This window comes from Carassius carassius, chromosome 7, assembly GCF_963082965.1.
Source record: "Carassius carassius chromosome 7, fCarCar2.1, whole genome shotgun sequence".
Classification (NCBI taxonomy): Eukaryota; Metazoa; Chordata; class Actinopteri; order Cypriniformes; family Cyprinidae; genus Carassius; species Carassius carassius.
Genome location: NC_081761.1, coordinates 23,086,212 through 23,103,227, shown reverse-complemented (window position 1 = coordinate 23,103,227; position 17,016 = coordinate 23,086,212). Strand labels below are relative to the sequence as shown.

The 17,016-nt window shown below is 39.5% G+C and overlaps 1 protein-coding gene across 1 annotated transcript; it reads right to left on the bottom strand.

Moving 5' to 3' along the window:
* Positions 1 to 3,766: 3,766 nt before the first annotated feature.
* Positions 3,767 to 16,620, bottom strand: mxra5a (matrix-remodelling associated 5a). Its single transcript, XM_059554213.1, has 8 exons — positions 16,077 to 16,620; positions 15,376 to 15,581; positions 12,901 to 13,030; positions 12,373 to 12,763; positions 8,047 to 12,129; positions 7,000 to 7,921; positions 3,934 to 6,664; positions 3,767 to 3,903 (listed from the first exon to the last, which is right to left on the bottom strand). Exons 2-7 carry the CDS (start codon positions 15,549 to 15,551, stop codon positions 4,756 to 4,758), a joined length of 7,611 nt encoding a protein of 2,536 aa, XP_059410196.1. The 5' UTR covers positions 15,552 to 15,581; positions 16,077 to 16,620; the 3' UTR covers positions 3,767 to 3,903; positions 3,934 to 4,755.
* Positions 16,621 to 17,016: the final 396 nt, after the last annotated feature.

Genomic DNA, 17,016 nt, shown 5'->3' with positions numbered 1-17,016 from the left:
GGGTTAGATGTGCATTAGCAGTCCAACAGCGCTCTCTGGAGGCGGGCACAGTCCCTGGCAAACATGAAGGAAAAACGCATGCGTCACGCTCGCTGCGTTTCGTTGTGTATAATCCTGAAGCATATCCACGGCAGGATTTAATCCAACAAGATAAACATCTGGCCACGCCGCTAGCGAGAACGCGGCAGCTGTGTGAGCCGTCATACACTGGCCATCTTTGCCAGCCTCCGCGCCGTCCCTCAAACTCTGAAGGCTGGATTGTGCAGAGTGTCTGAGGGGGCGCGCGAATGATAGCTCAGTTCAATGACGCTCGAGGTGCCTTTGCTGCGAGACAGTCAAAGTTAGAGTGTGGGGACTGCAGTGAGAGGGTAGATGTGCATTAGCAGTCCAACAGCACTCTCAGTGAAGGGCATAGTCCCTGGCATATTAACATGAAGAAAAGCGTGTACGTCAAACTCGCTGCGTTTCGTTGTATATAATCCTGAAGCATATCCACGGCAGGATTTAATCCAACAAGATAAACATCGGGCCAAGCCGCTAGCGAAAACGCGGCGGCTGTGTGAGCCGTAATCCACCATGCGAGTAGCCACATAAATAGCTCACTGAGGAAGGAGAGGCGCGTTTCTCCTGTCCGCTCGGAGGGAGAGAACCACGTATGCCGGCCAGAGCCTACTCAGAGTTCGAGGCTGCAGCTCGGACAAACATAGTTTGAAGAGCAAATCTGCTGATTAACGCGCTCAAGTGGGGGAGAGCGAGCACATGGACTCCAGTGCATCACTGTATTCATAGTCAAGCCGCACATATCGCCCCTAACCAACACCTCGTGCGGGGCCTCGGCGACCGCAGAAGCGAAACGGTGGGGGTTAGACGCGAGGCGACTTAAGAAATACACTCCAGAGCGCGGATACTTTCTTATATATATATATATATATATATATATATATATATATATATATTTTTTTTTACTGTAGCCGTAGGCTATCAAGGAGAGAACCTGTAGAGAGGCTGCAACGAACCTCTCATAAGTGCCTCCTCGTGATAACCCATCATACGGCTCCTACCTTTCGTTGACTCATCGCGTCCGCGGTTGAGGAGTATACTGCTCGTGACGATCGCTGTTGAACGAGAGATAATAGGGCACAGAAGATTTGCTTCGTTACTGAAGGAATGAAATCTGAGTGAAATGGCGCGCGGCACCAGGTATATATATGCGTATGCATGCATGGGCGGTGCCACGCGCTATTTGGCCAATAGGATTGGCGGGATGGTATAGGGCTTCAGACATTCGTCACACCGAAGGTGTTCCCATAGTGGTGACGTCACCGCAGCATTGAAGTGACCTATGAAAGGGAACCGAAGGCTTGCAGTCAATGCCAATGACGCCATTACGTCGAGCGCAAAAAAAACGGTGAACTGTTTTCTTCAACTGGTTTATTGCATCGAACTGTCAGAAAGAACTACTGGTGATTCGAAAACCGATGCAACCGGTTCTTGACTTGTGAACGAGTCATTATCTGGCTCGGCTCAGTGTTCATCTCTCTCTTCACAGCAGTTCAGTCAGCACGCGCAGTCTTCTTAATCATTGATTCACTCAATGATGTGCCAGCTTCATCAAACCTGCCATCTACAGTTCTGTTTGTAATGGAATGATTCATAACATTTTTATAATTGTAACGAGTAACGATGCAGCACATAAAAAAAATATCGGAGTAAAAGTATTAAACTAATCGAAAATATGTACTGAAGTAAAAGTGGAAGTAGGAGAAAAAAATAATACTCTAGTAAAGTACAGATACCGCCTTTTAGTACTTAAGTACAGTAGTGAAGTAGTTCTACTCTGAACATCAGTGTGTATTTTACAAACTACCAATGTATTGTTTTACTAGTGATTATGTATATTTAAATGTATGAAACCTAAAATAAACATTATGTGGTTGAAAACACTGTATATTAATTGTGATATATGACAAGCGCTGAGCGCGTCCGTCTCTGGCTCTGTGCCAGCCAACGCGCGAAAGCAGTTTGAATCTGGCAGTTCTGTGACGCCACTGAACATTCTAAATCAGACTCTCAGGGGAACAGAAATAAGAATCCAATATATGGTGCAATAATGCTAAAAATGTTAAAATGTAATTTACATTTTAAATTATTTTTGTTAAAATATATCTGCCGACATTTGGACTGCCAACCAATCAGCAAACAGCAGCTGACTGTGACCCCAGCAGTCTTTGATATAAACAGATAATTTTTGATTGCACATTGCTAGCTAGCAATATGTCGCAGAGCTCCTTTCTTAAGTTTTTTTTAGCAAAAAACCTTGGCTTGATGGACAGCCGGACACAAGGCCTAACATTACACCTGATGAGGATGTTTCTCCCTCCCCGGGCCCAACATCAACAGATAGTGTTGCCAGATTGGAAATGTCCAAGTATCGTACCAGAAGTTCAAAATTATCGTATTTGGAAGAAAATGATTACATTTAACAATTAACTACATTTTGACATGACCTGTAAATTACCACTAGGAGTATGGTTGGATGGAAGCAGTGCGACAAAAATACTATCCCATAATTTTGCACAGTAATCTGACAATAAATGTGGCACACCCAGATTTTCATATGCACACCCAGAGTCTCTTTTCTGGCTACGCTACTGGTTCAAAATGTTTCAAAAGACATTGAAATACAATCATAAAGGTATTATACCCCCTAGTTTTATAATACATATTTGTCTCTCTCCAGAGATGCTTAACACAACCCTGTTTGGCACCACAAACTTATAGTAAGCAAACCTAGTGGCCAGACAAAGTCAAAGCCAGTTCTTTGATGGAACCTTGTTTTTAAACCATTGTTCCATAAGTTTTAATATTAGATCAATTTATTACCCTCTGGCTCTGCCTTGTTAACATGACAAACTGAGCACAAGAATGATCTAATTGAACTCTAAATGTGTATTTTAAGCATACTTTTAGGTCCATCAACATATGGCACTGGACAAAAACTCTTTCAGTATGACCCTTTTTTTTAGCATTCTGAAAGACTACCTGTGCTGTGTCTCACGGTCTGGTACATACATGTATCACCAGACAGAGTCATCAGTGAATCCAATAAGGATTATTTGCCCTCTGTCATGTTCTGTGGTTTTGTTGTTGCGATCAACAGTTCTTCCTGCTTTCCACACAGATTTCACAGATTTGTGTTACTAATATTAATAATTCTGCTGTAGTAAGTAAGTGTGAATTTGATGAAAGATATGCATGGCAGCAAACACACGTGTATCACATAGTAAGTTTTCAGTTACAAATGTTCTCCCAGATTTTTAGAGAATATATAGAAGACATGTACTGACTAGCTTCTCAAAATATGTATGTTGTTTAAATAAAAAAAACATAAATCACATGAGGGCTCATCTGATTTATGTGCTTTCATCATGTCTTAGAAATCTGTAGTCGTACAACAGTTTAAAAAAATTATATGAGCTGCTCTTATTTAGAGCTCTTATTTAGAGCATGTTTATATCGTCATTAGCAGAGGGTAGATAGTGATCATATATATATATATATATATATATATATATATATATATATATATATATACTTTAAATACCAAGTTTGTGCCTAACAATATGAAGCAACATGTATATATTGTTATGCACAAATGTTGTATTTAAAGAATATGCATATACATATTCATATTTAATAGCAGATAGCTGTGCAATATGCTTGATGGTCTTTGTTTATGCAGATTGTTAAGATCATCATATTTTATGGGACGTCCACCCAAAGGCAGGATAATGGACGAAGATGCTGCTTGTTGTAAACAAACAATCTAAAAAGGAATCACCCCTTGAATCCCTAATGTTTTATTTCTCTCTAACACATTCTCATGACATCCTCGTGCAATAACTCCCCCAGAGGAAATTCTCTTTTTATCACTCTCCTGACAAAACATTTCTCACCCATTTGTCTGAAGCACAGAAGGGCATTGTTCTTCATGTGTAGCATCTGTGTTATCTGTATCAGAATGGCTGGCATCAAATGTTTTTTTTTTTAAACTCATCTTTATTAAAAATATGCAAATAGAAATACATTAGTTTTCAAAGAACAAATAATTTATAACTGAAAAAAACTGAAAGGTATGAAAATAGAAAAAAAAAACAGATCTATGCAGATAAAATATATATATTTGAGAAAGCTTTTGTAGGCAACTTTGTATATAAATTGACAGTAATTTTTGAAAGCTGAGAATCTGTGTATTTAATACTGGGAAATTGTTTGTTTTTTGGATCATGATTCATTCAAAAAATATGTATGAATGATTTGAATAATTTGATTTTTTTCATTACTTGATGCATTATTAAAATAATTGTATCCCTGATTTGTAAAATATTCTGAATGATTGAAAGTCAGAATATATCATTAATATTTTTCTTCATGGCTACAAATACATATATATACTTTTATTTCAACTATACATTTAGACATAAACTGTCATTGTCAACAGTAAAAGCAGAAAGATGCCTTATAATATCAGTAGGTTGGTTACACTACATGAAATCCATACCAAGCATTTGAATGGTAGTACCTATTTGCATTTCACAATGTTTAACTTGCGAACTTTAATACAATTTTTAATGTTTTTGCTTTGGTCTGATTCCTTTCTATATTTCACATTGACAAATGCTATTGCTATTAAGCTGTGTTACAACTCAACGTCGCAGTTCCTTGGGCATATGAAGAGTAGATTTCTTGTGTTTCTTAGTATACATAAAGATATGTACTTTTTGTGTCAACCCCTACCACATTTCTGGCTGTGCATCTGTATAATCCAGTATCTCTTATTGTAGGATTCTGAATGATTAAGGAACCCTGAGGATGGAGGTACTTGTTCCCAATCAGCCGTGGCTGGGGGCTGACAATAAGCCGTGTTCGGTCTGGGGTCTCCCATGCAACTTCTGCTTTGGGAATACCCATGGCCCCACAGTTGAGTTGTACTGCTACTCCTCTTTTAGCATAGGTGGCAGGAGCTGGACCACTTGTGATGTGCGGTGGATATGCAATGATGATGACTGGGACAGTTAGTAGGGAGCTTCCGTATTCATTTGAGACCCTGCAGGTGTATGAGCCCCTGTCATGGACAGAGGCTTGTTGGATTGAGAGGGTTCCATTGGAAAGAACAGCATAACGACCAGCTCTTTGAGGTCGGTTTAAGACCATCCCACTCGGCAGGGTCCAGGCGAGGCGGACAGAGTCAGTGTTTGTCAAGCAGTGCAGGTGTAAACTCTGCCCATTCATGATACTAACAGGTGAGTTATGCATGTTATTGATTTCTGGCTTTTGTCCTGGCATTAATGTAACCGTTCTTTCAACCATTCCAGCAGCATTGCGTCCCAAACAACGATATGTGCCTGCCTCTGAGAGAGCAGGATTACTAATGACCAAAGTTCCATCAGACTTGTGGAGGAATTTTTTGAATTGTGCACCACTCTGTAGTGGAGAGCCATTTAGAAGGATCCAAGTCAGCTGTGGGGTTGGTGACCCATTAAATGAACAGTTAAGATTAATGGTCCTGCCTACAGTCAGTAAGAGGGACTCCATTTTAGGACTCTTAAGTCTTGGCTTTTCTAAAATATCTGTTACATCAAGCTGAACAACTAGCCTTGTTTCACCTCCCTCATTACGAGCAACACAGATTAACTGGCCTGCATCGGCCATTCTCACTGAACGGATATCCAAAGTGCCATTGCGATGTACTGTCATTCGACTACCATAATATGGTGCAGGGAGTACAACATTTTCTGGAAGAACCCACATGACACGTGGAACAGGGGTACCAGTGGTTTCACAGTCAATCAGTTTCCGATTATCTCTCACACTTGAAACCCTCATTGAGTGTGTGGTACCTATGAGGCCATTAATCGTAGGTGGAGAGACAAGGATTTCTACTCTGGTCACTTTGCGATCCTGTCCTGCACTGTTCCTGGCAAGACATACATAGTTCCCACCATCGAATCGCTGAACTTTCTGAATGACTAGAGTCCCATTACCGTGTATAAAATATTTGTCTGTACCTAAAGTTATGGCTCTATTAGCGGGTGAAAACCACAATATAAGAGGTGTTGGCTCACCCTTGGCACTGCATTGCAGAGAGACAGATTCTCCGTACAGGACCCTGAGTACATCATTTGCCTTATTAGCAATAACAGGAACATCTGCAACTACTTTTACATGCACTTTCATCTCATCTTTTCCAACCTGGTTCTCAGCATAACAAGTATAGTCGCCCTCTTCACGCATCCCCACTTCATTGAAGAAGAGGGTTCCATTGTCGAAGACAACATACCTACGACTTCGACTGCCAACATTACGTTCAGTCTTCATGAAATTGTTGATCATGGTGCCATCAGGCAGTGCCCACTGGATTTTAGGGTCGGGAAGTCCAGAGGCAACACAGTCAACTTTTAGGTTTCCTCCATACATCACCTTCTTATCAGACTCTGTCTTCTGCTCAATTTTAGCAGGTTTTGCCTGGACAATTACCTTAAAGGGCACAAAATCATCCCCGACTTTGTTGCGGACAACACAGAGGTATTCACCACCATCTTTCTCTGTCACAGATACGATGGATAGTGTACCGTTGGCAGACACTTTTATCCTTTGATCATAACTGAAATATACAAAAATACATTATTATTATTAATTTTTAATGTGTAATTTGAGCACTGTAATGTAAAATGTTACTAACAGAAGATTTTTACTTTTTATGTAGTGTTGCACTCTTGATGCTTTTTTTTTTAGAAGAGCAGTTAGAGTTTTTGGTTTGCATGCAAAGAGTAACATGTCTCATCAGTCAAAACAAGATGCAAAGTTATGAAAAGAGTCTAGGCGCATGCTTTAAGGAGCAAGAGAAAAAGGAAAAAGAAAGCAAGACAGTAGCTATGTGTGTATTTTTCTAAACCAAGAATGCAAAGGAGATGTTCTTCAGTGAAGTGTTTAGTTTACCTGTAGTGAGCATCTACAAGTTTTTTCAATGGAGTCCTCCAGAGAAGCCTGGGTTCTGGATTCCCTGATGCAATACAGTCCAGGTGCAACCTCCCTCCATAGACCACATCTGTTTTTTGAGGCGAAGAGAATGTAATCTTGGCTCTTGAGTATATTATGGACTTCCTTACAGTCAAAATAATGGTCCTCTGTGCAGTGCCAACCACATTGGTTACTGAGCATTCATATCTCCCTGCATCTGTTGGAAAGAGACTACGAATATAGAGTGTTCCATTTGGGAATACAAACAAGTTACGTCCATTGATGAACTGAGATGGACGGAGCTGCATTCCATCAGGGGTAATCCAGCCAATGGAAGGCGGAGAGGCACCCCTGGCAGTGCAATTCAAGTAAGCAGTGCTTCCCTCTGGAAGAGTGATATTCTCATGTCTTGGTTGCTGAATGATGGGGGGCAAGGCCACAATAGTCAGCCGAACAGATATGTTATCAGCACCCGCTGCATTGCTTGCAATGCATTTGTAAATTCCTCGATCCATGTGACTGACCGATTTCATGTAAAGCGTGCCATTAGGTGAGACTGAGATGTTGTTTTCAGGATTGGCATGAGTAGGTCCACTAGAATGTACCATTTCCCTATCTGGTAGGATCCAGGTGATCCGAGGCTGAGGAAGCCCTTGGGACTGACACTCAAACCGAACAGTTTCTCCAAGGTATGCTGTGACTTCACTATAGCGAGGCTGCAGCACTCTGGGATGTTCAGCCAGAACAATTAAATTAACCACAATTTTATCCTCTCCATACTGGTTTTGGACACTGCAGAGGTACTGGCCACGGTCCAGAGGAAGTACATTGTGGATTATAAGTGTACCATTAGAGAAGACCTCAAATCTTTGAACCTTGGTATTCTGTGTTACACTTGCCCCTGCAGGAAAACAGTGACAATGCTAGTACAGAATCAACAGAATATATTTCTACATGCACTTTCAACAAAGTATCGAAAACATAATTGTAATATTGTTAAATAATGATAAACCATATCTTTCCTACCTGTGGATACTTTAGTCCATGAAAGGAAGGGACTGGGTTTTCCCACAGCCACACAAGGCAAAAAGGCATCAGTCTCAGCATGTGCTGTTACTGATCTAATGTCTGTGCTGATGATCCGAGGTTTGTCACTACCCTCGGGCACTGCTGTTGGTCTTTGTTCAGGTCCTCCTGATGTGGCATAATGTATCAAAGAGCTTCCTCTACCCTGAACACCTGGCCTACCAGAAAGTTTTTGCTTGGGTGAAGATACTTTTGAAGTTGAGTTAAGTGGTTGAGTCCTGGGTGTTTTTGTAGTGGTCTTTTTGTGGATGTCTTCCTCTAATTCTTGAGATACTGTTTCCTCTGAAACACTGGCTAATTGATAAGGAAATTGTGTGACTGGGGGTCCTAGCCTGCTATTTGTTCTTCTAAGTTCTATCTTACTAACAGTTTCTTTGTCTGGGGTTACAAATATGTCTTTGTCACTGTCAAGAATGTGATTAGCAATGTCTAGTTCACCTAGCTTGCTTGCAGATGTGGGTGTATTTGGGTAAAACATATTTACTGTTTTAGTTGTGGTGGCAATAATGTTTTCTTTTGTAACTGGAGGTAGATCAGCATTCATGGATGAAGAAGAATCTTCTCTGTTGTGAATGCTGCCAGTTGGAAGCCTGCTTGGGTTTGTTGTTGCAAGCACTAATACTGGAGAGATTTTGGGGCTGCCTGTTGGAACCTGTGAAGTCTGTTGTGCCCCCTCAAAAATTGTACTGGCAGCTGTTGCTGAACCATGTTGGATTTCCAAATTATTTTTAAGAATTTCATTCTGGGTGCTTGGGGAAAATGAAGTGAATGGCCTCACAGGAAACCTTCCTTCAAGCTCGTTGTAGGACAGAATGTTTTCAGTCTCTGTGGGGTTATATTGGTAGTTTGTTTTATCTGGACCTACACCTGGAAGTTTCTCTAATTGTGCATGAGAGCTGTCTGATGTTGGGTTAAAGCTGGGGTCTCTTGTAATTTTTCCCTTTTGAGTCTGTTCAAACTTTTTAGCTCCAGAGGTAGGAATGCTTGTAAACCACTCATGAACGTCTGCCTTCACAGGAGGATTTGTAATATGGGGGGACAAGTTGGATTTGTTTTCTTCCTGTACAGTTGCCTTTTCTTGCTCTCTTTCAAAATTATTGAACGTTGATGGAGACACGGGTACAATTGAAGTGTTTTTAAGTTCTTTGGCTGGCTTAGAATCAGAAGAGGGTATACCCTTTGTCATAGATACGTTTTCTTGGGATTTGGATGTATGGATTTTGTTATTCTTGCCACTGTATAATGGATCTGTGTTCTCTTCATGATTCATTTTGCTTAGTGACGGTGGTTGGCTGTCAGTTAATGGAACAGTAATATTAATCTTGGCTCCTGAACTTCTGGCCCATGAAGATGTTTCTATTTTAGTTTGAGTGGAGGCAGTTGTCTTAGTAATGACTGAAAACCCATTTGTAACCTCCACAATTGAAGCTGAAGTGGGCTGTGGGGTGGCATTTGTGACATATACTGATGATTTAGAACTGTTTGTCTTAGTTCTAATTCGATTAGGCTTTCTTCGTCTTCCACCATTCCTCCGTCTCAAACTGGATGAGTTTCTAGCACGTGAGGAAGAAGAATTAAATGAATTAGTGAAGGTTGCTTTATGTCCTGAAGTGGGTTTGGTGGTTGGTGTCACAGTAAAAAGCAGTGGAATTTTTGAGACATTATGTTTCTTCTGAGTTATGTGCTTTCGTAGGGTCTGTGGTCCTTGCTTAATTGTAGTAAGCATTTCAGTAAAAGAGTACACAGCAGTTTCTGTACTTGGTTCTGTGAAGGTTTTTGCTGTGGTCGATGTGAAACTGTGATCCATCCTTCCCTGATAAACCTCTCCCACAAGCTCAGGGTTTTGCAAAACCCTGTGTTCTGCATCTGCTTCGACATCAGACTTTTGTATTGCTTCAGTTACCCTGCCACCATCCATTGTGTGGCTTTGGTTTTCCTGTAAATGGGTTCCATATGATGCTGTGCTCCACACAGTGCTCACTGCAACTCCTTCTGCAACCTCTGAATCTCCCAAAGTAAAATGGGTCATCTGTGGTCTAACTGTGGGTTGTGTGATATATGTGCTCACTGTAAACAAATCTAAATTTGGATCTGTTTCAGGAGCAGCTATCTGGTATGTTACATGTCTTGATTCTTCAGAATCCAGAGCGCTTATATCTAAGTTGTACTCCGTAGCCTCAGTGGGCATCTGTGACATTGTGACTGAGTACAATACATCCTTTACTGGTGCCCTGGTGCCCTCTATTGGTGTACCTTCTGCAGATGATCCTTCAATCTTGTTAGCAATTTCTGACTGCTTTTTGTAGGCAGTTTCTGACTCCTGTATTTTGTTTGAACTGGTCTGAACATAGTTTGGAGTAGTTGTTTTTAAACTAGTTCCACCACTGCGAACTTTTGCCAAAATGCTAGCCCAGTGCTTTGGGTCTATTTGTTTGTTTGACACACTAATTTTTCTTCTTGACTCTACAGTGTTAACCCTATCCACTACTGGGCTACCTATTCTCCTCCTTGGTGTGGCAGGGCGTCTCCAAGAGTTCCTAAATGGATGGCCTCTCCTTATTCCCACACTTGGGACCCGTGGCCGATTGGGTAAATCCACTTGCCTAGGAAGCACTTTCCCTAAAAACTCTTCAGGTTCATTATCCCCAGAAGATTCCATGTCGTTTGTCACAAGGACTTGGGTTGAAACTCCCTCAGCAGGTTGAGGGCTACTAGAGTATTTCTTTAATGGGAGTAAACCTGGTGGCCTTGATATTATTACTTTTGTGGCCAAAGTATCCATCCCATGTTGATTTCCTGCTACACACTTATAGTATCCATTGTCTGAAAGCTGACTGTGTCGAATAATCAGAGATCCATTTGAAGCCACAGATATCCTGGAAATGTTTACCCACTTGTTTATAATGCTACCATCAGGGAGAATCCAGTGTATTTCAGCATCAGGGGATCCAGTGGCAACACATGGAAGGAAAAAAGGTCCACCTGTGAATCCTGTAACTGGCTCAGTTACTCCTTCACCTCCAGGAGGTGGACTGGAGGATTCCTCCACTGTTAGGCGAAAAGGGAGGATAGTTAGGTCATCTGAAACCTGTGCAATACAGTAGAATACTCCTGAATCAGAATGATCAACAGACTTGATTTTAAGAAGACCAGCATTTGATGCTGAAAGCCTATTATCAACATTGCTATACGGTGTTTTTAAAGTAGAGCCATCAGGTAGCATCCATTTAACTGATTTGTTCCCTGAGCTTTGTATGGAACAGTTGATCTCAGCAGTACTTCCCACGACAACAGCCTGCATCGTTTTAGTGTCGTTCTTGGACTCAATTAAAACCCAGCCCCTACTCTGCTGTCTTATAGATTCCTTTTCCATAACCTCAGTCATATGGGTGCTTAGAATTAGTCTAACACTTTTACTTGTAGACTGAAGTCTGTTTAGCTGAAGGTCCATTGATGACTGCATTATCCAGGGTGGTGCAGCTGCTATGTTAGCTTTTACTCCTGTATAGTAAAGAGCATCCCTTTCAACATCTTGCTGATATCTGAAGCTTGTGTAAGGTTCCTTACTCAACATAATTTCTCTACGAAGGTGGGCTGGAACATCACTGTAATATGCAATCAGTCTCCACAACCTCTCATAACTAGACCTGTCAATTGTACACTTTAAATCTAACGTCAGAGTTATATTTGCTGATATTTGATACTGGTTAACATAGTCCCAGCCTATGCTAGTCAGCTCTCTTGGCTCAGTGACAAGGCATTCCAAGTCTACTTGATGTCCATGTTCATCTGACAGGCCCAGGGAAATGTTGCCAAGGGGTCGACGAAATTCATCAATCGTCAAGAGGTCACTTTCTGTGTCCTCTGGGGAAATGGCTCTGTGAGCCGTGCTGATAATGGGACTATTGCAAGTGGGGTTCTCCAACTCCTGGAGCTGTTTCTTCTTTAGTTGTTTTGAAGAAAAACACATAGGGCATAGCTGGCCATCTGGATAGGCTTTGTCCTTTTTACATTTCAGCACTCCTGGAAAAAAAGGGACGTGGTCAAAGTACAGTAAGTGGAAATTCATCAAGATAAAATAAAGTGATAAGCATTGTAAACAGGTCTGCAACTAATTTTACTAATATGAGTTCAATATAACTATAAACATCCCATGCAGATGAAAATTACAGTTCATGATTTCTACTACCTTTTCCCTATGAACTGATACAACGTCTTATTGTTTATATTAACAGAAACATGATCGTCAATAATTATGATCATTACCTGGTGAATTTTTATTCCAGTCTTTGAACCACCTCATGCGACAGTCACAGGTCCAGGGGTTTCCATGCAGGGAGAGATTCTCCAGGTAGGGCATGCCTGCTAGCATCCTCTGTGACAAAGTGGTCAGTAAATTATCAGACAGGTACAGGTGTTTCAGGGTGGAAACTGGGAAGTGTCCAAGAATAGAGATAGTGGAGAAGGTGGCTGGGTGGAGCTGCTGAAGTTGATTGCCCTCCAGTTGGAGAAGGCGAAGAGACGTGAGGCCTTGGAATGTATTGGGGTGGATGAACTCAAGTCTGTTGTTATCCAGGTACAACCTAGTGAGACTCCAGAGACCAACAAGGGTCTGTCTGCTAATTACCTTCAGTTTATTATAGCTTAGTTTCAGCATCTGCGAAGAAAGGCATTTTAACTCAGTGTCATTTTATTGCAATAGTTGTTCCATAAATATATTAAGTCTTACTGCAAATATTAGTACAAAAAAAGGTACAGAAATAATAAATTTTCAGAGGAAAAAGTTGACAGTACCTGAAGGGATATGAGGTCACGGAATGTTCCATCAGGAATTTGATGCACATCATTCCCATGCATTAAAAGAAGCTCCAGTTTTCGTAACCCAGCGAAAGAGCTGTAAGTTATTCTATGTATAGTATTAAACCTGAATGAAGGAGGGACATAAGAAGGTGTCAATAAGATTAAGGTTAATTATGCAATGATGTTGCAGATTTACTAAAAAAATGAAAAGGGGTTTCAATGGGGGAGACCAGAGGCTCCAGAGGCTTGTTTTCAGAAGGCTATACAGTTTTGAATTAAAAGTCTAATGGCATAAATATGAATTTTTATCACCAGGGAGATTTGTTTCAAATGTCTAGTTGTTATAAATAATTTAAAAGTGAATTCTGCCATGCCCTGGTGAATATACAATTTTTGTAATAGCTGTTGGGTAAACAAGTGAACACAATAAAACCCACACTTACATACATGGATCAGCTAAGCAGATTATAACTTAAAGTTTAAACTTTGTTCACAGGAACAAAAAGGGTTTTGTTTATTTATTTATTTATTTTTTTTAAATTTATTATAATAAATTAATTTGTTCACAATTATTTTGCTGTTTTTATTCAATTTAATTTACAAATAGACTGGTGACAGGTATTGCATTGTGACAACAATTAACTGAACTGCATCTTAAATTTCTTGTGCAATAACAGTAGAAATGTACCTTTTTAACCAAGTTAAGTTTTTTATGTAGAAATGGAAAGACAAGTGTGACAATTCTGTCAACCCAAAGTACCATCTCAAATCCTGAATAGTTGAAGGTCACCTGTAAAATGGTCGAAATATCCCTGGCATTTAACATCATCAAGGGAAATTCAACGTGATCTCATGAGAATACGTGCGTATTTTTACGTTAAATGTGGTTCTACCACACGTACATTTACTTACGTTTTCATGCACATAAAAACGTACAATTTAGACGTATTTATAGCAGTAAAACGTACAAATACTTACGTTTTAGCAGCTAAAAAAAACGTAAATAATCAAACGTAAAGTGTGAATTTATATGAATTCCCATGTATTAATATTAAAATCGTGGCTTTAATGATTTAAATCTGTTGTATTTAATAGTCATATCAATAAATGTTTTTATTGAACTTATTGAAAGCAGTTTACTCATCTACTTAATAGGAAATAACATTTCTGTGCATGCTGCAAACCATAGATACACAAAAGCACAGCATAAAATTACAAATCACATCCATTTTATTTGTTTGCTGTACTCCATATCTTTAGAATCCAGATGTTTGCAAGGAACATATCCATATCAATCGATCTTCATCTTCATTCTCAGCAACAGCGTCCGTCACAGTCGAAGCCCGCGCTCGTTATGATTCGAATTTGAAAATAGCGCCAGTGCGCCACAGGAACGTTACGACATGGTTTACGGCACTAATATCGAACTCTCATTGGTTCTCACATAATTCGTCACAGATTGCGACATGTCGTGTTTCAGTTGATAGACATTTGAAATCAGCAGTAGGCTACTGCTACTGCGCCAGTGCGCCTTCACGGAGAGAAGACAGATTCATAATTTCACGGATTAATAAATTATATTAAATTCTGCTCTGTACCCTATAAAAACTATTACCTCCAGAGAGGACTGCGACTGGAACTCATTATCATTTGAACTACTTTTGGTACCACTTTTGATATTTTTTTGCAAAAAATAAATGATTAACATTATGTTTGTTTGTCTGTTATTTGTTTATTTATAACAGTAACGTTATGTAGTTTTAAGAAATGGTTATGGGTAGGTTTAGGGGTAGGTGTAAGATTAACGTTAGTGGCTCAAAATAACGTTTTAATGTTATATTTTTATTAAAATTGTGTTTTATTATGTTTTATTCTTTTAACATTCTGTATAAAATGGGTAGGTTTTAGGTTCAGGTGAGGTATAGGGATCTTACATTTATCAAAAAAAATTATAAAAAGGGAAAATATACATAAATATTTTTAAAAAAAATTAATCCGATACGCATTGAAAAGCAGCTTCATGAGAAAATTTCTATGGATAACTGACTGGTCAGAGAACACGTTCTATCTGTACGTATTTGAGGTTGTTTTTACGTAAATTTCGATACGTATCAAACCTGTAATTACGTCCAGATAATACGTAAATGACACTGTAAATACGTAAAGGCACATACGTATTGGACAGTTTTAATTTACGTCTAAATATGTACGTTTTGATTGTGAGATCAGGCTGGGAAATTCCCTCTAACCTACAAATGAACCCACTTGGATTAAATGTCTTCAAACAACGCGAAATGAAACCCAGTTTCAGCATGTTTCGATGACCTGTATGATAATCTTTACAAGATAAATCACTTTTGGAAGTGGGTGTGCTAAAGTGTTCTTTTAAGGAAGGTGATATCAGAAAACGAAGAAGAAGAAAAAAAGCAATGTCTAAGAAGAAGAATCTGATGACACAGTCATTCTTACCCCAAATTCATCCGCTCCACGTGTTTGGGCACGCCAGCAGGCACCGTGATTAAAGAGCGGAACGTGCAGTGAACCTCCTGCTGCTGGCAGGCACATGGCCGTGGGCAACACTGTATCTCTACAGGCAATGCTACCATCACCAGCATCAACAAAACTTGAGCATGAAAGCGACCCATCTTCAGCTCCACAGCAGCAAACACCTTAAACTGCAGAAAGACACAAAACAGCCTACTGTCAAAATATTTCCCCCATGACTTCTTATAGGCTAGATAAGATAACATCTTTGTGAAACTATATTTATTGAAACTTGAAATAAATAAATCGGTGTTAAATGTCACGTCTGTTTTTAATATCCCTTACAAAAATGAACCATGACTGAAAAAAAACAACAACAAAAAAACAACAACAACCTTGTTTACTATAGTTAAACTATAACCAGCCTAGTTAAACTATAGTAGCTAACCATAAATTAACCATGGGTTTGCTACACTAACCGTAGTTTAACCATGGTATTTTTAGTAAAACTGTTTTTATATTATAATATTTATAATTGTAAAAAATCACGGTTAACACATTTACTATAATAAAACCATGGTTAATTTTAGTATGGCTAACAATTGGATATTTGCTTAAAAATAAGTATGGGAGCGCAGCTAAAATATTGAACTCCGATTTCATTCAAGAAAAGGGAAAGAGCAAACCTTTATGTTAACTTTGTTAACAGGAGATCATTCCATTTACAATCCGGCATGGTTTTGGTCCACATAACCCTTCAAAACTGCATTTCCAAGGATCATGTGAAAGTCCATTTACTAGAGACAGCAAATTCTCCACTGATGATGAAAAGCTGAAAATGTTTTCATTCAGGTTCCAAGTTTTTATTTCTTGTCGTTTCTCTTCCTAATCCGAAATTAATCCAATAGTTTTTTTTTCTGATAAGGGGAAACACTAAAACAGTATAAATCACTAAAATCTTAACGAAAGAAAGAGAAGCGCAACCCAGCTGTGAAGCTGCGCGTTCTGTTGGAAACGTGAGAATGGAACTTTCAGCTGGCGGTGGCGCGCGTGGAGGCGTCTGCGCAAAGAACGCAGGGCTCGGGGAGTGACCGACTGTGAGCCTTTTACACGCGTTCCTGAAGGTAATGTTTTGGACGACACGAGGAGCACACCACCCAGGCAAAAGGTAGTGCATTAACCCCTCGTGAGAGGGGAGAGAAAAATGCTTGTTAATTATACCGTATTGGACTTAAAATCACTGACTTTTTGTTTTGTTTAGTCTTTCCACCAATTTACACTTGTTGTTCCTAGTCTACAAAAATACAAATAAAAATATATATCTATATATTTCCCATATATATTTCTCGTTACACTATATTATTGTCAAAAGTGAGATGCAACCTTTTTTTGTTAATCTGTTGATCAGAGCTTAGGCAACTCAGTTTTGGAGTGAACATTGCCAAAATTCTATATATATTTTTAATATAATTGAGGCCTAAGCTTAAAAAAGAAATGCAAAACGTGTGCTATTGAAAATATATTTTAATAGGGCAGTGATTTCTGACCAGGTACACCAAATTAGGTACAGGATTCTCAGCACAGTTTAAGGGTTAATGCCAATTCTGTGTTAAAACCTGGCCAGTA

Coding starts and splice junctions, on each gene's coding strand:
- mxra5a (XM_059554213.1), bottom strand. CDS start 15,551: ATGGGTCGCTTTCATGCTCAAGTTTTGTTGATGCTGGTGATGGTAGCA. Junction 13,031..15,375: donor GTGGAGCGGATGAATTTGGG/GTAAGAATGACT, acceptor TCCTTCATTCAG/GTTTAATACTATACATAGAA. Junction 12,764..12,900: donor GTGACCTCATATCCCTTCAG/GTACTGTCAACT, acceptor CTTTCTTCGCAG/ATGCTGAAACTAAGCTATAA.